Source organism: Colossoma macropomum, unplaced genomic scaffold (assembly GCF_904425465.1).
Source record: "Colossoma macropomum unplaced genomic scaffold, Colossoma_macropomum, whole genome shotgun sequence".
Classification (NCBI taxonomy): Eukaryota; Metazoa; Chordata; class Actinopteri; order Characiformes; family Serrasalmidae; genus Colossoma; species Colossoma macropomum.
In genome coordinates this window covers 36,412,057-36,435,120 of record NW_023494801.1, presented here as the reverse complement: position 1 = coordinate 36,435,120, position 23,064 = coordinate 36,412,057, and the positions used below count along the sequence as shown (strand labels likewise).

Below are 23,064 nucleotides of genomic sequence, written 5' to 3'. Positions count from 1 at the left end.
CACCAACCAAAAATATCCAGCCAACAGCATCCTGTGGGCAGCGTCCTGTGACCACTGATGATAGACTAGAGGATGACCAACACAAACTGTGCAGCAGCAGATGAGCTATCGTCTCTGACTTTACATCTACAAGATGGACCGACAATGTAGGGGTGTCTAGTAGAGTGGACAGTGAGTGGACACAGTGTTTAAAAACTCCAGCAGCACTGCTGTGTCTGATCCACTCGTACTAGCACAACACACACTAACACACCACCACTACGTCTGTGTTACTGCAGTGCTGAGAATGATCCACCACCCAAATAGTACCTGCTCTGTGGTGGTCCTGTGGGGGTGCTGACCACTGAAGAACAGGGTAAAAGGGGGCTAACAAAGTATGCAGAGAAACAGATGGACTACAGTCTGTAACTGTAGAACTACAAAGTGCACCTATATAGTAAGTGGAGCTGATAAAATGGACAATGAGTGTAGAAACAAGGAGGTGGTCATAATGTTATGTCTGATTGGTGTGTATATATATATATATATATATATATATGTATGCGGAACAAAGTCTACAATGTCAAATGCTTACAGAAGTTATTACTACCATATTTTTCTTTTATATTTCATCTGTCAGTGTACAGTACAGAAACCTGAACAGGTTTGAATATGAGCTGCAGATCATTAACCTTTGGTATGATCACTATTTTAACTAGGATCTTCCTCAGGTTTGGACTAATCCTCTCGGTAATGCAGAAGAAGATACTGCTGTAAAACGTAAATGTTCAGGCAGGCACAGCCAGCGCTGTCAGTAATTAAACAGCCTTCGGCACTGTCTTTTAACCCCTTAACCTCACAGGCTTACTGCAAAGCTTATTGTTCAGTAACAACCCAGACTACAGTGAAAACTAGCTGAGTTATTCTTGGGTTATAGAAGGGTGTAGTAAAACTTCGGGCCTGCTGGTGGGCCGTGGCCATTTAAGAGGGGTAAAGAGCCCATATCAGGGAAACTGGAGTTGTCTGAAGTTAGCCCCGCCCCCTCACACTGACGTTATAAGGAGCATTTCAGCCCAGACTGCTTTCTGAACGAGGCACAGTACAGAACAGCCAATCAGAACAGAGCTCGTTTACATATGTCAGTCTTGAAAGCACAGTAACAGTATCGTTTAACGGAAGTATTGTTTGTTCACTGTTTTGCCTGAGACTCGTTCTCTGTCTCATTACAGCAGTTAAGAGACGTTTGTAGTTTGCAGCGCTCCCTGGTGAAGTGAAACTATTATTACAAGCTCATATCATAACAATAACAGAACCCTTTTCAAAAGGGTGCTATATAGAACCATATACAACAGATTCACCATCAATCTGAAGAGCCATTTCAAGTACAAAGAACGCTTCGATGATGCAAAGCGTTCTTTGAGAGTTCATGGTTCTATATAGAACCGTTGTTTTTAGGAAAGAACCCTTGAAGAACCATCTTTTTTAGGTGTGTAACACAGGCATCATACAAGAATATATAGTACATATTTCTAGTTTTGCCTCCCAGCAATAAAGAGTATTTACTTTTTTATTCCAGCACTTCTATCATGTTAGGATGACCTTAGCATACGTTTCGCCAGAAGTTCTGTCCATATATTACTCAAAGCACTGTGTGGTGCAGGAATACGGTGGATGAAAGATGTTGGAAACGTTGTTTTTGATACATAAACACACACAAATGTGGTGAGGTAGAAAAATAAAGTTCATGAAAAATGCAGGGTATGGGCCCTTTAAAGGCTCGTAGCACAGATACCTCCAGTATCAGATGTTTCTTATCAATCAAACAATAAAAAGATCAGTTTTCTTTTAGCAGCCAGGCAGAGTCCTGCAGGAGCGTATCCCAACCCAGATGCTGCTGGTGAGTAAGTGGACACACCCTCCTCTCCTGCACTTCCGCACATTTCTCTCCACCAGCACTTCACTCTCCAGCTTCATTCGTGTCGACTGCCCAGAGTCCACGGACACACGTCCAGCCTGAGGGTGAGGAAACAGATCCACAGAGAAAGGTGAGGCCACAGATCGTCTTATATACACAGAACATACATGTAAGAATGTGACAAGAATGTAAGATGTTGTTTAGAATAAAGTTGGGACTGTGTTACATTTACATGCAATGCATATTTCTGCTAAAATCTGAAACATTGTGCCAAAGAATATTAACAATCCAAGCTCAGTAAGTGTTCTTAAAACCAGAAGTAGCCTTTGGCACAGTCTTTTAAAGGGCTCATATTGTGGAAAACCAAAATTTTTCACGCTTTTTTTTAAATAAAAGAGTTTGATACAGCATATAAACATTTACATATATTTACCCATTTAAAAACAACTAATTTAAGTAATGCAAGCTCAGTAAGTCTAGATTTAAAACATGTTTATTTAGGCTAGTATATGCATGCTTTATTTTGTGTTGCTTTATGGTCCAGATTAAGCCTAATCCAGGTCAAAATGGGATTTTAATGATGAAACTGCACTGATTTTAGTCAAATTCAGTTCAAGACTAGTCTAAATGTCAATTAAACAGGCCCCGTGTTCTGCACTACTAAACAAAAAGGTGCCTGAAGGGATGCCATATAAGACCCACTGTTTGAAAAAGAGATTTATGGGTGTGAAGAGAGCTTTTACACAATATACATGAGTTTAAAGATTCTTCTGAGAACCTTTAGGTTATGCAGAATAAAGGTTCTTCACGCTTATATCACTTATGTTCTTTAAAGAACCATCCACTGAAATTTTTTAGGGAGCCAAAAGTGGTTCATCCCTTTTTTTTATCAGTGGGGTGTGTGTCATGGACATTAGGGGAATTCCACCATTATTTTTCAAATTTCCACATAATTAAGGATTTAAGATGTAAACAGAGTGGTTCAGAGTGGTTTGGTGTGAAACGTTCTGTTCTAGAGAAACTTACAGAGTCAGAATTGTTCACAGTGGTGGTGATAGGAACCAGACGTCCACCTCTAAAAGCTCCCTCACAGAAAGTTACTACATGAAATGGTTATGAATTCACTGCCTGATGACTGAGACACTGTTTTATGATAGTTTTAAGAGGATTTTGTGATAAAACATATTTTTAACATGGCATTAACAGGGCATTGTGAGGCCTGAAAGTCCCCACTGAGAAATATTTCCCACTATTTTCCACATTTTAATCATGAAGAAATTTTGAAAAATTGGTGGAATACCCCTTTAAGACTAGTTTTGAACTAAATTGCAATGTCAGTTGAGTTTCACCATTAAAAATGCCATGAGGACAATAAACATAAAGGCCTGTAAGATATCAAAACACACCCATGCAACAACTCCAGCTATTAAAGAGTGGTGCAACAGTGTAATTGACTTCAGTATTGAGCTTCTCTCCACTCTGTTTCAGTGCTCCTCCGTACGGCTCCTCCTGTCTGAGGTGTTTGTGCTGCATTCCAGGCCCCGTGTTGAAACATGTCTCTGTACAGCTTCGGATTGGAGCCTCTGTCTTGTCATGCCTGGAACAAAGACAGAACGCGTAAGTGCCGAGCAGCTAACCTGCCGCTCTTCCTCATCAGCCGCTCTTCCTTCAGGCTCCTCGTGCTGCTGCCTGCAGCTCCATTTTCTCCTGACGACTGTCCATTAAATCCACTCCGAGTGAAATCAGATCACACTCAGGAACGAGTTACGCTGCGTTCATCTCAGACGTGAACACTCAGCGCTCTCTCTGCATGATGCTCTCAGACGTTTCTCCACTTTAGGGCCTGAATACGACCTGCGGTTCCCCGCTGAGGTCCACTTCATGCAATGTTTGTGTGCTTTTATGTATGAAAAAACAATCATAATTCACTTTTACATCACTTCTCTATCTCTTAGAACTAAAGAATGTTTTGGCTAATATGCCTTCTTAAAAAAGGTTGTTCTTCAAGGGTTCTTTAGTAGAGAAAATGGTTCTAAACAGAATTACCATGTGCAGACAGACAACCATGTGCATGATTAAAAGTTTCTTTGCATGGTGAAAGGGTTCTTCAAGTTGATGGAGAATGTGCTGTAGATGGTTCTATATAGAACCGTTTCGATAAGGGTTCTAAATAGGACCCAGAAGGTTCTTCAGTTGTTGCAAGCTTGACATTGTAACAATAGAAGAACCCTTTTTGGTGCTATATAGAACCCTTTTCAAAAAGCTTCTATATAGAACCATATACAAAACATTCTAAAGAACCCTATCATGATGCATAGAACGTTTTAATCATGCAGTTAGTTCTTTGAGTGTTCATGGCTCTATCTAGAACCATTTTGAAAAGGGTTCTATATAGCACCAAAAATGGTTTCTTCTATTGTTTACAATGTCAAGCTTGTATACACTCTTTGAAAAGATGGTTCTTCAAAGGTTCTTTAGCAAAGAAAATTGTTCTATGTAGAACCATGAACTCTCAAAGAATCTTTTGCATGGTTAAACGGTTCTTTACATCACGAAATGGTTTAATATAGAACCGTTTTCTTTGCTAAAGAACCCTTGAAGGACCATCTTTTTTATAAGTGTACAACAGCAGAACCCTTTTTGGTGCTGTATGGAACCATAAACAGCACATTCTCCATTAATCTGAAGAACCATTTTGCCATGCAAAGAAACATGTAATCATGCAAATGAGTTTTTTGAGCATGTGTGATTCTATACAGAACCATTTTTTTTTGCTAAAGAACCCTTGAAGAACCATCTATTTTAAGTGTGTGCCTTTAAGACTTGTATGTAAATTACCTGTGTTCTGATTGGCTGCCTCATTCAAAAAGCAGCCCAGACTGAATATTCAGTGGGATTGGGCGGGGCTATACTGCTGTAGGTAGAATAGGTGGACTTATGTAAATGTGTTGGACTTTCTGACATCACAGTAACAGTGAATTTAAAATAGGCTGTTTTTGCAGCTTAGTTTCCATAAAACAATGAGTGTGTTTACATGCACTTAATAATCCGAAACCAGAAAATCAGATTTTGTCAGTAATCCGATCAACACATTTACATGCACTTGAGTAATCAGATAATGGGGAAACTCCAGGTCTACATGAGTCAGACAGTAATCAGATTTCTTCTTTACAACCAGCCAATAAACTCACAGAAGAAGACGTGCTGTAAACATAACATAAAACTCAAACTTCATGCTGTTTAAAAAAAAACATCCGGTCATTTTACCTAAAAATATGAAAATCCACCATCTAGAAAATGAAGAATATTTAAATCCTTAATTTTGTCAAGTATGTAGTTGGTTTCAGTGTCACTCCAAAGTGTTCTGCCGCGTCTGGCAGCGACGCTGCTGCTTATTTCCGGTACCGGCGTCTGTTCTCGCACATGCTCAGACAGAGAAATCCGAAAGAAATCAGAGTAAGAGTTTACATGCACTGAGAAATCTGATTACTGAGCTAAAATCCAGCCTCTTTATCAGATTTCTTAGTCAGAGGAAATCAGAGTATGCTGTTTACATGACCATTTGAGTAATCAGAAACTTTTATTTTGAAAGAAAAGTGAGGAAAGCTCAGCTGTACTTGATATTGGCCGTTTAATGCATTAGCATTACATGTGTGTGCATTATTTGCATGTACATATTATAAAGTCCATGACTGACCACCTCAAAACACATTTGCAAACTCATAGGGTTGTTTAGGCCTCCTGTAAGTCTTGCGATTTCTTGCATCTCCACTGTAAGTGCTTCCAAATTTTCTGCTTTTCAGAAATTGCCATCAGCCCCAACAGCAGCACAGTGAACATTTACCAGAAGAAAGGAAAAGAATGGACTAAAATCCACGAGCTGAAGGAGCACAGTGGACGAATCACAGGTAAAACAGCAGGAAGCAGCTGGGACATTAGTCATTAACTCACTGATATCACAGGAATGAGCCATAAAACCAACAGCAAAGGGCGGAGGACTGAAAACACAGTGTTAGCAGCAGTGCAGCTTTGGAAATGTGCTCTCTACTTGTTTTGCTCTGTACAGTAAAAAATGTGTACAGCGCTAATGCTAAAGCTGTATGGTATTATCCGCAGTATTAAAGCAGTTCAGCGCTGAACCTCACCTTACATTGTGTAACACCTCTGTAACTGTGTAATAAGCTGAAAATAGTCTACAAATCTGTACAATAGCCTGAAAAAAGTCATTTTATTCAGTAACTATTCAGTACAGACAGTCATTCAGCATACACTATGAATTATTCAGTATCTACTTAATAATTATTCTGTGACCACTATGAATTATTCAGCATACACTATGAATATTCAGTATTTACTGTGGATTATTTAGTATTTACTGTGAATTTTTCAGTATCTTCTATGAATTATTCAGTAGCTATTATAAATTATTCAGCATCCACTATGAATTATTCAGTAACTACTATGAATTATTCAGTATCTAATATGAATTATTCAATTACTACTATGAATTATTCAGTATCTACTGTGAATTATTTACTATCTACTTTGAATTATTCAGTAACCACTATGAATTATTCAGTATCTACTGTGGATTATTTAGTATTTACTGTGAATTATTCAGTATCTTCTATGAATTATTCAGTATCTATTATAAATTATTCTGTAGCTATTATAAATAATTCAGTATCTATTATAAATTATTCTGTATCTACTATGAATTATTTAACATTTACTATGAATTATTCAGTATCTACTATGAATTATTCAGTATGTAGTTATGAGCGTGAGGAACTGAGGAACAGACCCTTATTAGAGTTTAAAGGGTTGGACTGTGAATTAATAATTTATTTCTGTATGCAGGTATTGATTGGGCTCCGGAGTCGAACCGTATTGTGACGTGCGCCTCAGACAGAAACGCTTACGTCTGGACGCTGAAGGACGGCGCGTGGAAGCCCACTCTGGTTCTGGTTCGCATTAACAGGGCTGCAACCTGCGTCAAGTGGTCACCTCAGGAGAACAAGTTTGCGCTTGGAAGCGGCGCAAAACTGATCTCAGTGTGTTACTTTGAAAAGGAGAACGACTGGTGAGAGTCCAACTTCAAAAAAACAGCAGTTTAGTCCCGCCCATTCAGCCTACAGCAGTTTAGCTCCACCCATTCAGCCTACAGCAGTTTAGCCCCACCCATTCAGCTACAGCAGTTTAGTCCCGCCCATTCAGCCTACAGCAGTTTAGCTCCACCCATTCAGCCTACAGCAGTTTAGCCCCACCCATTCAGCTACAGCAGTTTAGCCCCACCCATTCAGTCTACAGCAGTTTAGCCCCACCCATTCGTCTTACAGCAGTTTAGCCCCACCATTCAGTCTACAGCAGTTTAGCCCCACCCATTCATCTTACAGCAGTTTAGCCCCACCCATTCAGCCTTCAGCAGTTTAGCCCCACCATTCGTCTTACAGCAGTTTAGCCCCACCATTCAGTCTACAGCAGTTTAGCCCCACCCATTCATCTTACAGCAGTTTAGCCCCACCCATTCAGTCTACAGCAGTTTAGCCCCACCCATTCAGCTACAGCAGTTTAGCCCCACCCATTCAGCCTACAGCAGTTTAGCCTCACCCATTCAGTCTACAGCAGTTTAGCCCCACCCATTCAGCCTACAGCAGTTTAGCTGTTGAAGTGAGGGGGTTCAGGGGTCTGCAGTCGTGTATTCTCGTTGCTAAGCTCTATATGAACACTGTAGAAACTTAAAAGTCACGTCAGCTTGAAATTTTAAGTATTAAATATGCATATTTTCTCTTAGTTCAGTCAAAATCTTCATTTAAAGGAGAAGGTGAACATTTCGAGCTGACCCAGGTCTCATTGAACCGAGTTGTGTGAGTTACAGTGAAAATGTGCACCGTCACTGCGCTGCTGTGTTTGTGTTCAGTCTGTTTGAGCTCCTCTGTAATTCGGACTGGTGCCTCCTGTGCAGGTGGCTCAGTAAGCACATCAAGAAAGGCATCTGCTCCACGGTGCTCAGCCTGGACTGGCACCCCAACAACATCTTACTGGCTGCCGGCTCTGCTGACCTACACTGCAGGTACAATACTCTCACTTTTTTCAGTTGTTTATTATGTTTCTCACAGTTTAAACATATTATTGTTATCTATATATATCTATATATATCTGTTTATATATATTTAATTATCATATCATTTTAATTTAGTAGTGTTATAAAAATGTATCATTATTATTATTATTGTTATTCTTATTATTATTATGTAAAATTGCTCTGTAATATATGAAGTATATGAAATGGGCTAGGATTAATACTCATATATTAAGACTTTGCTTTTATCTTTATAACTATTTAGTTATAACTATATAGTTAGTTATTACCACGTTACATTTCTGAACATTCCCTAAGTGACATCCTGCTTGATCACCTCTAATCATAATTTTCTTAATAGAAAATGATGCCTTGCTAAAGATGCTAGAAGTCCCCTGCATACTCATGATGCCCCCTAGTGGCCCTAAAAACAGTTAAACCTTTGACAGTGAGAAACGTCTCTGCTTCCAGTGGCAAAATTCAGGATCAGGCTGAATAAGTCAGATAACGGAGGCTGTTCTTTAATTCAAGCATAACAAAACATTTCTGTTCTGTACACTGTGAACACATTTGGGGTTTTGTCTAAAAGGTCTCTGTGAATCTGAGACTGACTCAGAGACTGACTCGTCTGTATCAGAAAGTTTTACTTAACAGTTCCGTTCAGCATCACACATCATGGATATTTGGCTCTGTTGATGACATGAGCCGTGTTTATAAACATTTCAGGGTTTTCTCTGCATATATAAAGGAGATTGAGGATAAGCCAGGCCCGACGCCGTGGGGTGCTAAGATGCCTTTTGGAGAGGTGCTGCTGGAGCATAAAGACTGTGGAGGATGGGTGCACAGTGTTGCTTTCTCTCCGTCCGGAGACAGCCTGGCCTGGGTCAGCCACAACAGCGCCATCAGTGTAGCTGACGCCACCCAGGGGAAAGAGTAAGAGTCAGCTTTACGGAGATTACACATTAAGTATTATACGTTAAATATTTACTAAAATAATTACAGAGCCTCTAAGGTGACGTGATTAATAACGCCACAAATTAATACACTGAGACCACAAATTACTTTATTAACGCCATGAGTTACTATATTGATGTTGATGCCACAATTTAATATATCAAGGCTTCAAATTAATATATTAAGGCCACAAATGACTATATTGAGGCCACAATTTATTGTATTGAGGCTTCAAATTAATATATCAAAGCCACAAATATATTATATATTAATTGAGGCCATGAGTTCAGTTTCTCATAATTAAATTAATTTGTGGCCACACCTTATTAAAAAAATAATCACCATGCCACCTCAGAGACTCTGTAAGTAATAGTTTGGCTATAAAATTCTAATTTTTCTCAAAATGTACTTGATCAGCCATGATATTTGTTGGCTTCTTTAGCTTTGCTTCAGGGTTACGAGGTTAATGTAGCCAGTGTTATATACATGCTCTGGCTTGCAGTTAGCCAATAGCATGGTGCTAACTACGTGACTAGAACACACACTCACCTCAAACTGTGAGGAGTCGCTCAGGATCTCTAATAAATGTCTTTAAGTGGTTCATGGACTAAATGTTTATAGGTAACAGTGCATCATACAGTGTCAGAAACTACATAAACATGATGCTAATTGGTGGATATAAACTTCCATTACTTGTTAGCAACATTAGCCTTGTAGCTCTGGTGCTAAAAGAAGCAGAACCAAACATGTCTTCTCTGATCAACTACGTCTGGGGGAAAAGGGAAATTCCACATTTTTTTTTTAAATCTGCATAATTCAATCATTGAGACATAAGCAGATTCATTCAGAGTGACCTGATGTGAAACAGTTAATGTGAAGAAACTTATTGACTCAGATTTCTTTACAGTGGTAGTGATAGGAACCAGGGGTCGCCATGACTACAACACAAATATAGACATTATAGTCACTATCCAGAACCACCAGAGAACCTACACGAGTCTTCTGAGTTTATATGGAATGCTGATGATGGAAAATCTGAAATAAAAAGTTTTCTTTGGGGACTATTTTGCCATTACACCCTGCTTTCCATCATAAAACAGTGTCTCAGTCATCAGGCAGTGAATTCATAACCATTTCATGTAGTAACTTTCTGTGAGGGAGCTTTTAGAGGTGGACGTCTGGTTCCTATCACCACCACTGTGAACAGTTCTGACTCTGTAAGTTTCTCTAGAACAGAGTGTTTCACACCAAACCACTCTGAACGACTCTGTTTACATCTTAATCGTTTAACTGGAATTCCACTTTAACTCAATGGCCGCTGTCTGATTGTGAGTATAATGAATTGTAGGGTTACCCAGCTGACCACAGACCATCTGCCCCTGCTGAGCGTGTTCTACGGCAGCGAGACAGAAATTGTGGCTGCGGTAAGGAAGTATTTTAATCAGCTTCAATCTTGCTGCCCACATCACACACAGCGAGATCTCAGAGCACAGTAAAGGCACTCGGCCTGTTTGGCTAATCAGTCTGGATTTTCTCTACGGGAGAAATGCTTTTGTTATTGCTGGCAATGATTGTTAATGCTGCATTCACTTGTTTGCCATGAAAAAATGCCGTTCCGCGCCTCACAAGCCACACGAACGTTGCACTGATGAATTATGAGGAGAGCTTTATCAGTGTAGAGTGTTTGTTTAAGGTGGAGAAAGGCAGGAGGTGCTCTGCACTCTTTTATTTGTGTTGTATAAAACTGGGTTTATCTGGAATTCAGCAGCGAGACATTTAGTGTTCGTGGCTCCTCAAAAAATCAGCATTTGGTTATTCCACTGCTGCGGTCGACGGTAAAAGTTGGGAAATTTAAATTTTTGATGGGACATCCCACTGACAGCTGCCATTTACACAACGTCGCTGCTGGTGTTGACGGAATTTTCCATCCCGGCTCCACTTTTAACACAGAATATCCAGTTTACCTTCATCTGTCTACCTTCAACATGTGAATGCAGCATCAGCGTTAAGATTCAATGTGTGGAAAACTTATAGCTGATTTTATTTCTCAAATTGATGGTGAGTCTCTTTTGTAAATCTCAGGGTCACGACTGCTGTCCCTACCAGTTCTCCTATAAGGGGCCTGGAAAGCTGGAGTTTGTGAAGAAGCTAGGCCTCACCAAGCAGACCTCCAAGAACAGCATGTCGGCCATGCAGCACTTCCGTAACCTGGACAAAAAGGCCACCACGGACGAGGACGACAACGAGCTGAACACCCTGCACCAGAACAGCATCACGTAAGGACTTTTATTGTTCAGTGCAATTTTGCTACCTTTTAACTGTCGGTTGTTTTTAGTGGTTAATCTTCCTGTTAAGCATTTTATAAGTTATTATGATGATGATGATGATGATGATGATTATTATTATTATTATTATTATTATTATTATTATTAGATATAAGGTCCTGAGAAATCTTTCTCCATCCAATACCGTTTTTTTTATCATTTTCTGAAATAACATAATTCAAAACACACTAAAACACACATCCCAGTCTATACAGTCCAGAAATGCAGACATTTGAATTCATTGGTTTTGTGATGTCATTTACATGTATCTACCTGTTCAGGCTACAGCAGCTTAACCCCGCCCACTCAGGATGAAGTTATAAAAAGTGTTTTGTTGAATTACGGCTGTTTTTGACACACAAATGGATTTTGGGGGAAAAAATTAAAATACAGGAAAAATGTTGGGAAAATGTAGGATGTGACTAAGGCCTAATCCCATTTCACCCCTCGCCCCTACCACTCAGCCCTTAGCCCTCTGTTTTGCGTGTTCACGTCGGTAGGGGTAGGGCGAAGTGTTAGAGCTACATGGCCTCCAAACAGAGGTTTTTCAGAGACTCCAAACAGAGAATTATAAGAAAAAAAACTAAAAAACGGTACGATGGCTGAACAAGAGACCAAAGAAACCCACAAATGTGAGAATTTTCTCTGTTAAAAAATTACAATAACCATCATATTATCTTAGTTTAATGTCGTTTCAGTGTATTATGGTCATTTTCTTCATAACAAGCATTAAAAAATCACTAATAGCATGTTAATGTCTCGATAGCTAGCTAACTAATTTTCCTGTTCCACCTTAAATAGTCCAGCAGTTCTGTAACTGCTGCTCCATTTAAGGTGGAACAGGAAAATTCAAACGAGAAGCTGGTGAATATCTGACTTCAGCTTCATATCACTGAAGAATTAGGGGTGGGTGATAATAAATAATTGCCCCCTTTTTGAAGGCATATGATGCCCTAAATGTAACTAAAGCCCAGCAGTGAGGAGCTGAACTTTACCCTCCTCTTCTGTCACTGCAGACTGGCAGGGTCGCCTACAGAGCAGCGCTGGTAGCTGTTAATGAAGTGATGCTCTTTTTATTTGAGGGTCCCATTTCAGAGGGAAGATTTCAACCACTACCCAGTTCCAAGGGGTTAGGGAGACACTCGAAAACAAGGGGTAGGGGTGAAAAGAAAAAATGGGATTGGGCCTTTATGCAGTTGATAAAATACATGTTTGTTTGGACAGATCAGGGTGCTAAGACTATTTTGTCTTGGATGGCCAAAGCGGAACGTGTTGAGTGGACTGAAAAGGCCAAAATATGATGACTGAGACCCAATGAACTGCAATAAAAAAACAAGCTGCAAGCAGAGAAAACAGTTTTATCTAAATGAAGACACCAAGGCTACATGGTACAAAGGCACTGCAGATACATGAACACATGAAAACACAGGCAGCTACAGAAACGCTACAGCAGAAGTGTTTCTGGAAGAAACTCAAAGAGGAAGCAGCCGTTCACACTTTTAAATTCTATGCAGCATAAACGTTCACTGGTAAAAGTAAATTAACTCTTAACAAACATCTCTGTATCGTGATGGGAATTAGCTGTGCTGTAATGTTCTAATAGCAACACCAGATATGACTGATAACTACTGTAGTGCAGCTGTGACGTGTCACATAGCAACCTAGCCAGCCGAGATAACCCTGAACTCACCGGACTGTGAGCGTCTGTGGTCTTATCAGCTTCTGTCAGTGATTTTCCATCACAGATATTCCGCCCCCTTTCAGAGTCTTCCAGACGCTGCTTCCGTTGTGTTGTGTCTGGCTTTGCAGCGTTTCTGAAGTTGCCTGTTTTCTGTATTCGCAGCACGTTTGTGAAAGGTAGTTCAGGTGTCGTCATACTGATGAAAGCATGTCTTGAATCTGCATCACGTTTATGAGTTTGCAGTGCATTTTTAATTGTTCTCATTGGGTCCTGTCGGCCACCCTGTCAATAAGACTAGGAAGGTAGTTGGGATTTAAATACAGTCTTTGCAAAAAGGGTTCTATACAGTACCAGTAAAGGGTTGTTTGGCTTGTAACAATAGTGAAACCCTTTTTAGTGCTATCCAGAACCATCTACAACACATTCTCCATCAATCTGAAGATCCTTTTCACAATGCAAAGAACCCTTTAATCATGCAACAGGTTCTTTGAGTGTTCATGGTTTTATATATAACCATTTTCTTTACTAAGAAACCCTTGAAGAACCACCTTAAGAGTATAGTACACTGTTAGAAATAAAGGTTCTGTGCAGGAGCATTTTTCGTTCATCAAGGTACAAACAGTGTAAATGTTCCCTCAAAGGTCCAACAGTGGTTTTAAGGTCTGATTGTGAACCTTAAATAAGTTTTTCCAGGTGAAAAGTTCGTATTTGTACCTTTTCATAACCGAATGTTTTAAAACAGAACAGTAAAATAAAGCCTGGAGACGAGACGGGGTGTGTGGAGTCAGTACAGCTTAGAACATATCATTTCAGTGGATTATGGTTCAGTTATGTTCCCTGACTAAAGGTACTGAGATGGAGCCTTGAGGGTTCCACCACAGGAACGAGAGGGGGACTGACCCAGTGACCGTTTACTACCTTTATTTCTGAGAGTGTACTTTGCTACTGAAAGTTACTAAAAGTATTTTTTTAAAGAAGAGGTTCTCACATTGGGTGAGGGGTTTGGGGTGGGGTCGTGGGGGGGTTAAGGCAACTTTCTCTCAGATCAGTTGAAATGTCCTGAAGGGTCAGGTCTCATGTAGACGCACTGAGAGCTGTTGTGCTGTTGTTTCGTTTGAACTGCAGCCAGCTGTGTGTTGTGGAGGGACAGAAGGCCAAAGTGGACAAGTTCAGTAGTGTAGGCCTGGATGGCGCCATGGTCCTGTGGGATTTCAAGGTAATGCCATTTTAAGATTGATGCCTGTGAATTTATAATATTTAACAATATAATACTGGAGCTATATTGCAACACGTCTCTTCACTGTAATGCAATCTGCTTTTTCTGCACCAACCGCTAACAGAATGACTCTGTAATTTCTCTGTTTTCTCCTGCACAGCCCTGAAACCACCCTGTGACAGCACAAACGGTCACGGCCGAGCCGTGTCCGCCCAAAAACCACACCAAAGATTTCACTGTATTATTCTTCCACTGTGTTTTTCAACTTGGCCGAGGTCAACGATGCACTGCTTTTAAGGAAAAGTGTTAGGCTGTAATTATTTCTGTAATCACCCAGAAAAAAAGGTATTATTCTGTAGTAAATATGATGGTAAAATCTGCATATATGTGTCACAAACTGGCTTTTAGGAGCAGCAATCATGTGAAACTGACCCAAGGAGCACATACATATCACAAATTTTTATTACTCATATATTTTCTTTTCTTCTGTTTAGGTTTTTTACACATTTCTCAGAGATTTCAAACAGTCATCTTGTTTAATGCAAATTAAAAATAATAAAATCTTCATAAACTCGTGTTTTTTCTTCTTTTTACTACATTCCCTGTGTGCAAAATCAGCTTGTTTACACAAAACTGAAATCCAATACGTGTCCAGCTACAGACCACGCCCACTCGTAGTCATTTCCGCAGCAAGAGCCAATCAGAGCGCGCTCGTGCGTTCTGCAGACCAATCAGGTTACTCGGACGCGGCACTGATGTGTGACGTTTGACACCAGCGCGTCAGTTGTTTTCCCCACCCGTATTCCGTCATGCCCCGCCCCTTTGGCTCGCTGATTGGCCAGTAGTTCTTGCAGGCGGAAATGGACCGTGTTCCTTTTCTAATAAATGTATTAGAACCTGTTTTAAAAGTTACACTTGTTGGAAAGAAGCAGTATGTAATCCATGTCAACTTACTTTAGAGATTAATATTTTCGTGTTTAATATATAATAGTGAGAAATACTATTTTGTAGACAGATAGAGAGATACTTTATTGATCCCGAAGGAAATTTAGCAGCCAGTATGAGTCACACAACACAGGACAGTTATAATAGTAAGGGTGAAACAATATAAAAAGAAGAATAAATACAGAAAACCATCTACAGGCATATATACAAATAGAAATATACAAAAATCTGGAATTAGATCTGTAACCTGAGATGAAAAAGGCAGTGCAATAACAGCATATAATGACAATACTGAATAAATATGTGCATATATTGGTACTGAAATAAAGTGTCCAGGTGTGGAGTGTCCAGATGTGCAGTAGGGGTTACAGACAGTGCAATATGTACAGTAAGGTGTTCATATGTGCAGATGGATAGAATAATAATATGCAATGACAATAATATATAAAATGTGACAACACCCCCCCCCACCTAAGGTAAGGGTGACACTATTCTATCTGATATGTTGAAAATTATGACAGCAGCTAACAATGGATATGTTTTTTTTTGCTCTTTGTGCCATAAATCATATCTATATTATGCTTTACATACACTTCAAACCTAAAATGACTCATGGCTTATCTATATATTTGTTTTATTTTGTTGTTCTGCTGATTAATTATGGATTAGCGGTAGTGGAGGACGGGGTCATTTCTGAATATTTGAGGGCCCTAAGCTACATCCTACTAACCCCAACACACACACACACACACACACACACACACACACACACACACACACACACACACACACACATCCCCACCACACACACACACACACACACACACACACATACACATCCCCACCACACACACACACACACATCCCCACCACACACACACACACACATCCCCACCACACACACACACACACACATCCCCACCACACACACACACACACACACACACACACACACACATACCCACCACACACACACAGCCCAGTCCTATTATTTTTAATGAAAGAAAGGTTAAAAAAAAGTTTAATAACTGCGATGTTACACACAATAAGACAATAATTAATTTATTTAAATGATCCTTAAAAAGTACTTAATACTTTATACTAACAATGTTTACTGTCCGGTGTCGACCTGAGGAGGATGGGTTCCCCTTCTGAGTCTTGGTTCCTCTCAAGGTTTCTTCTTGTTTCTTCAGTTTTTCCTTGCCACTGTCGCCACTGGCGACGCTCATGGGGGCTCGGACCCGGATTTCTTTTTGTAATGCTGATTTCCCTTGTAAAGCTGCTTTGTGACAACACCGCTATATAAATAAATTTTACTTACTACTTACTACTTACTTACCTTAGGCTACTAAAATGGCTACAAAGAAAAAAATCCATCATAAAATAAAAACAAATAAAATAAAAATGTGGACGTAAAGCCATCAATGATCAAATAAGATATTTTCTGTCAATATCATGAAAGATATAAACACTTAAAATAGATAATAATAATAATAATAATAATAACAATAATATAATAGATAAATAAACAATATACTCGCAGGGCCGCTTGCGGTGAAACGGCCTCGGTGGAAGGTTACAAACTACTGATCCCATGACCCTCTGGCACTTCAGACCGCTAAAGCTCCACCCCTCCTGCGCTCGGATTGGCTAATAGATCATACATCACAAGCTGTCCCAGAGCAGGGAGGGGCGGGGCTTGTCCGAATGCGGGTGTGAAAAAACAACGCTATCAGCTGGTTTTGTTTTTGCTCCGTTTGGATTCATTTCTCTCGCCGGTACGCAGAGCCAGTTCACTTAAACCTGCTCAAATAAGACATTAAAACACGCAGAAAGGACACGATAACTGTCTGGACACGCCTCGTCTGGGATTCGGGACCTTATTTGGCTGTTTTTCCTCTCTCCTTCCCTGCAGCGCACTGTCGGTTCGCCTGCGGTCCTCCAGAGAGCTGCAGCCGATCCCGGGCCTCCGATCCAGGGCGGAGGGAGGGGAGGAGGTCGCTGGGCTGCCGGGGGATGGAGGGGGAAGACGCGGCTGGTGGGGCTCGCAGGCCCGGGTTGGGCTGCGCCTCCTTCAACCAGGACTCCACGTAAGCGCGAACTAACGCGAGCCAGTTGCATCATATCTCCGGTTAACCGCTGCAGAGGACAGACAGCAGTGTGTGCAGCAGAGTAGAGCAGACAGGCGGTGATGAATGCAGTCGGTCTGTGAGGCTGCAGCGATTTCAACACTGTATCGAACAATCGACGACAAACGAACGGTTTCAAATTTAAATCTGTATCGATGACACACATTTTAATCGCACTTTGGGGATTGAGACGTGATTCTCTAATGCAAGTTTGGGGTGAGGATTTATAGGAGACGGTTCATGTTTTTGTATCATTATAAGAGTTTTTTGAGACACACTTTGGGGTTTTTTATGTTTTATATGAGACTGTTCAGCTTTTTATATTTTATATGAGGTTTTATATGAGGTACTTCAGGTCGTTATATATTTTTATGAGAAGTTTATGAGACAGTCCAGCTTTTTGTGTTTTATGTGAGGTTTTATATTAAATACTTCAGGTTGTTATTTTGCTGCTTTCAGAACAAAACCTTGCATCTCCGTCTCTGTCGTTTTTCAGCTTTTCTCAGAATTTGAAAATGCCTGTTGTCCTTTGTATTGTGTGTAATTTTCATGAAGAATGGACAAACAGAAATGGCCAAAATATACATGGACAAACATCTGGTCCCATTGACTTATATTAAAAGTAAAGTATGTTTTTCCTTCTCCTGTAAAGTTACCATTTTGTTCACCGTTTTGTTCCAACAACAGCGACATATATTTTTTATGATGAGTTCTACGAGACAGCCCAGGTTTTGTGTTTTATATGAGGTTTTATCTGAGATACTTCAGGTTTTTATATATTTTTTATAGTGAGTTACATGAGGCAGTTTGTACTTTTGAATGCGGCTTTATATGAGACGGTTCATGTTATTGTATTTTGTCTACTATTTAATATTTAATGGGATGAGGTTCAAGTTTATGTATTTTGTATAACGTATTATATGAGACGGTTTAGCTTTTTGTATTTTGCATGAGGTTTTAGTTGAGTCAGTTCATGTTTGTATACCTTCTTTATGGTTTTACGTGAGACAGTTCAGGTTTTTATATTTTTCTGTAAGGTTTTATATGAGACACTTAAGTTTCTTGTATTTTGTTTGCGGTTTAATATGACACGGTTCATGTTTTTTGTATTTTGGGTAAGTTTTATGCGAGGCGGTTCATGTTTTTGTACTGTTGACTCAGTTGCATTGTTCTGTCACTATTTTCCACAAAGATGTGCTCGATTGCAGTCTGTAATAACACGTCCGGCCAGACTGGTGCTACAGTACTGTGGTGCATAACTAGAGCTCTGCAGACTCGACATTTGACGCAAAAGTTTTGGAAATCAAAATGTTTGACTTCAGAATCAAAAATGGTGTTGAATCTGAAAATCATTACATTTTACTTAATGCAGGTCTGGCTTACTTCATGCTTACAGTGCTAGAAAAGGTGCTGCAGTCGGGGCAGCTTGTCCGTCTTTACTGTAATACTGTAAAATGCAAGATGTTTAATGTTAAATATCGTCATGGCTTAGTGCATCTGGTTTCAGTTCACGTTTGCTAGTAATGTGTCACAATCTTATTGATCGTTTTGCAGGATATTGACAGGGTGACCCACATATATGTCTGTGTTTTTTTTCCTTTCTGCTTTTCGTGGTTCTGGTTCTCCACACTGGGAGAAATGAGGGTCAAGCTGAGATGATGTACACAGAAAAAGTGATGCAGCTGGAAAGTTGCTGGAATTAGAGTCCAGCATACGCTGTGGTGGATATAAAGAGAGTGAAGCTGTGCTGTGTTCTGGTCCCTCACATGGTTCCAAAAGAAGAATGCTGTCCGTGTAGCCCATCCAAACGCGCAGTCCTGTAATTACTGAAACATTTCAGGCGGTTATGGGTGTAAGAATGCTGTCTGCTTGTGAGTGAGAAGGATGCTGCTTCAGCAATGCAGGGTAGTCAGTGATTAGCTGGAACAGACCGTTAAAGGGCCCATATCCTACTTTTTTCTTGTGGTTTATTTTTTCTTCCCCTGAAGTCCTTCTTATAACATTTTTTGGTCCCACTTTATATTAAGTGTCTCTACTAACTGTGTAGTTGCACATGAATAACATATGCAACAACACTGTAACTACTGATGATTTAGCCAATGTTACAGATGGATTACAGATGTACAGCCCATGTAATTACACGTGTGTCAACTTCAGTTTTGCCTCATGTAATTACGCAAGTGTATCTTTTTGATACACCACAGATCTGAAGACTTTTCCAGAAGTTAAAGGAAGTATGTTTTGCATAACGTTACATTTATGTTTTACATAATTACTATGGAATAACTGTGTTGTAACAAGGTGACCTAATCACGTTAATTAATACCATTCTGTAATTACACTGTACCTTTATAACAGCTGCACAGGAACTTTCCTGTAGTGTAAAGTTTAAAATAAGGGGACAGTTCCTGTGTAGTTGTTATATAAGTACTGTAAAGTAATAATAGAGTGGTAACATAGACATTGCTTTGTGGGAAATGCAACTCATTTAATTAATATCATAATAATTACATGTTAAGATAAGGGGTCGTCTGCTGTTCTGTCTCATTACAGAATGGTTTAAAGTTGAAACTGGTTACAGTGTCACAGCACTAGCAACAGAAATGCTAGTTAAATGTTATGAAAGCTGGCAAATACAGTATAACTAATGTATTAATGTAAGTTATTACATACTTCCTTTTACTGCTGGAAAAACTTCTGAAAAAAACTGCTGTTCCAGTCTGATTACAAATGTAATTAAATTTATGTTATCACCCTTGTGTAATTACGTGAGAGAGAATAGGCCGTTACAACTATTAGGATGCACTCATGTAATTACATGAGGCAAAACAAGTTGATACACATGTGTAATTACATAAGTTGTACATCTGTAATCCAGCTGTAACAGTGACTAAATCATTAGTAGTTACTTTGTTGTTGCCAATGTTGTTCACATGTAACTACACAGTTATTACAGACACTTAATATAAAGTGGGACCCATTTTTTTTGATGTGACTTACCAAAACAGTCATTATGCATTGTGATATGACTATTGTCCAACCGCTCTTTACCCTTTTTAATCAAACTAGCTGGTTTTGTTACTGTATCTTTAAGCCTGACATATGCAAATGAGCTCTATTCTGACTGGCTTAGTCGTTCAGCAGGCATTCCGGGCTGAAACACTCCTATAAGTTTAGTGTGAATGGGCGGGGCTAAACTGAAGTAAATATGTACATATAAATTTGTGACATCACAAAAAAATTCATTCAAATCATGCTGTTTTTGTTACTGTGCCTTTAAGACACATACCTGTATTCTCATTGGCTCCCCTGTATTGTCCCTCATTCATAAAGGCAGTACTTACAGTTTCAGCGTGAGTGGGTGGGGCTAAACTGCTGCAATGTGTTGGTATTTGTGATATCACAAAAGCAGTTATTTCGAAACAGGCCGTTTTTTCAGCTAGTTGTCCTATATAGACTGTACTTAAACAGCGTTTACATGTGATATGGGTCCTTTGACCGATGAAGGACGGCACTGCACAGGACCTGACATGAACAGCCATGTCCAGAGGCATAAAACGTCTGCAGAGCAGATGTGGCTTTCACTGTGTTCGCTTGTTTAACCCTTTAACGCTCGCAGATCAGCCACTGGGTCCAGACGTCTGTTCCTTACTGCTGAAAGATAATAATATCTCTGTTGCTTTGCATTGTTTTGCATGTAGTAACTGAATAATAAGCCTTAGGAGGGACATACAAAGAAGCTTAAAGAGTTAATACAGTAACCTCTACAGTGTTTTATATATTAAGGAGCACATTTCACTATAAGTAATTGGACAGTGACTATGAGGTTGAAGTGCAGAATGTTCAGGTTTCATCTAAGTGTACACCGATCAGGCATAACATTATGAGCACCTCCTCCTTTCCACGCTCTTTGTCCATTTTATCAGCTCCACTTACTATATAGGTGCACTTTGTAGTTCTACAGTTACAGACTGTAGTCCATCTGTTTCTCTGATACTTTGTTAGCCCCCTTTTACCCTGTTCTTCAGTGGTCAGCACCCACATGTGTTAGTGTGTGTTGTGCTGGTATGAGTGGATCAGACACAGCAGTGCTGAGAATGACCCACCACCCAAATAGTACCTGCTCTGTGAGGGTCCATGGGGGTCCTGACCGCTGAAGAACAGGGTAAAAGGGGGCTAACAAAGTATGCAGAGAAACAGATGGACTACAGTCTGTAACTGTAGAACTACAAAGTGACCCTATATAGTAAGTGGAGTTGATAAAATGGACAATGAGTGTGACCATGTCTTCCCATAGGACGGTTCACATTTTTTCATAGCCGTAAAGTGAGGCCTTAACTGGCTTAGTTAAAATTTAAGCCAAAGACAAGACAAACCTGAAGGCAGGAAGTGAAACTAGCTGCATTCCATGCTTGGCAGAGCATCAGCAGAGAGGATACTCAAATTTCAACTGCAAACTAGTAAACACAACAATTCAAGGTCATGTTAATTTGTCCAGTTATTTATGGGCCCTTACAATGGGGGCCTATATAAAAAAATTTAAGTTGAACATTCTGCACTTTAACCTGATTCTTATAAATATGCAATAACAGTATAATTATTATAGATTAATAAAGACATGTATGTGGAGGTTTATGAACTGGTGGCCTCATGCTTCACTTTCAGAACATACCATGCAGTTTCAGTTAGATTTAAAAAAAATGTAAAATATTCAATAACAAGTGATACGGAGCTGTAATTAATAATAATAAATGCAATTATTACTTATAAATACACTCAGTTGAATGCAGTCATCCATGTTATGATACGTTTGGTGTCTGAACTTTGCTTCTGTAATTTTAGCACTGGAGCTACATGGCTAATATAGCCAATTAAAGGAAGATAATAGGTGCTAATTAGCAATGCCCAAATGCCTCAAAGCATGTGGAGATGTTCAGTACCTCTAATAGACTTGATTATGTTGTTTATGACACTCTATAACACGCTGTTATTTATAAACATGCACTAAAGTACATTGGCATAGCTAAAAAACTGTAGCAACCACCTGGAAGACTCAATTTTTTCTTTTTTTTCCCAGCTGTATATAAATATACTGCTGGAAATAAGTCTTTTACACATAAACGATATACTGCCAACCATTAGTATGAAAAAAATACAAATCATGTTATTGTTTTCTCCTCAGGTCGTTGGCTGTGGGCACCAAAACTGGATACAGGCTATTCTCGGTGACCGCAGTGGACCGATTAGAGTGCATTCATGAGAGTGGTGAGTGGAGATCTTTATCGTTTTGAAATCAGTGGTTGGGATAAAAACATGTACAGCGTGCAGCCAAAACCAGATACTACCTTACTAACCAGTATGGCAAAGCTATTACACCAGCATTAGAAGTCCATTCATTAGTATAGTGTGTATAATGTAGTAGTGTGCGGTTTGGGACGCAGCCACAGTCCACACTCAACACAAACGCCTGTCAGTTAATCTAGAGACAACTCTGGGTTCTCTGGAGTCGACTCCACTGTCTGTAAGTCCACTTCAACCACACGCCATGCCCACCCGTACCTGCCCACTTCAACCACACGCCATGCCCACCCGTACCTAATTAAGCCATGTGAACATGGACAAAGGAGCACAACAATAAGTGAAGCGTCACCTGACGTCACTGTGACCACACCGATGCAGAAAACAGCATAGCTGCTTGGCTTTGCTACTAACATTTGGCCTCATTCACCAACTGTTCTTACGAAGAAACTTCTTCTTAAAACTCACTTGCGCAGTTTTGACGAAGACTCTTTTTTTAATGTTTTTTTAATGCACTCAGTGTCTGTTCTGTCTTGGTTGG

The 23,064-nt window shown here is 39.8% G+C and overlaps 2 protein-coding genes across 3 annotated transcripts in view; both read left to right on the top strand.

Annotated features, from left to right (window-relative positions):
- The first annotated feature begins 1,864 nt into the window (after positions 1-1,864).
- On the top strand, positions 1,865-14,728 carry zgc:86896 (uncharacterized protein LOC415190 homolog). Its single transcript, XM_036589269.1, has 10 exons — positions 1,865-2,024; positions 3,383-3,511; positions 5,698-5,802; positions 6,755-6,977; positions 7,860-7,967; positions 8,703-8,909; positions 10,279-10,354; positions 11,013-11,206; positions 14,061-14,151; positions 14,312-14,728. The coding sequence occupies exons 2-10, from the start codon at positions 3,448-3,450 to the stop codon at positions 14,315-14,317; spliced, it is 1,074 nt and encodes a 357-aa protein (XP_036445162.1). The 5' UTR covers positions 1,865-2,024; positions 3,383-3,447; the 3' UTR covers positions 14,318-14,728.
- A 2,073-nt stretch (positions 14,729-16,801) lies between these two features.
- Positions 16,802-23,064, top strand: part of wipi1 (WD repeat domain, phosphoinositide interacting 1) — a 35,118-nt gene continuing 28,855 nt past the window's right edge. Inside the window, exons 1-3 of one of the 2 annotated variants that reach the window (XM_036589266.1) lie at positions 16,804-16,874; positions 17,012-17,186; positions 22,408-22,490. In XM_036589266.1, the coding sequence (XP_036445159.1) occupies positions 17,113-17,186; positions 22,408-22,490 (157 nt within the window). In that variant the 5' untranslated portion in view covers positions 16,804-16,874; positions 17,012-17,112. Of the gene's footprint in view, positions 17,187-22,407; positions 22,491-23,064 lie in introns of both variants that reach the window. The other variant, XM_036589267.1, reaches the window with a different exon arrangement.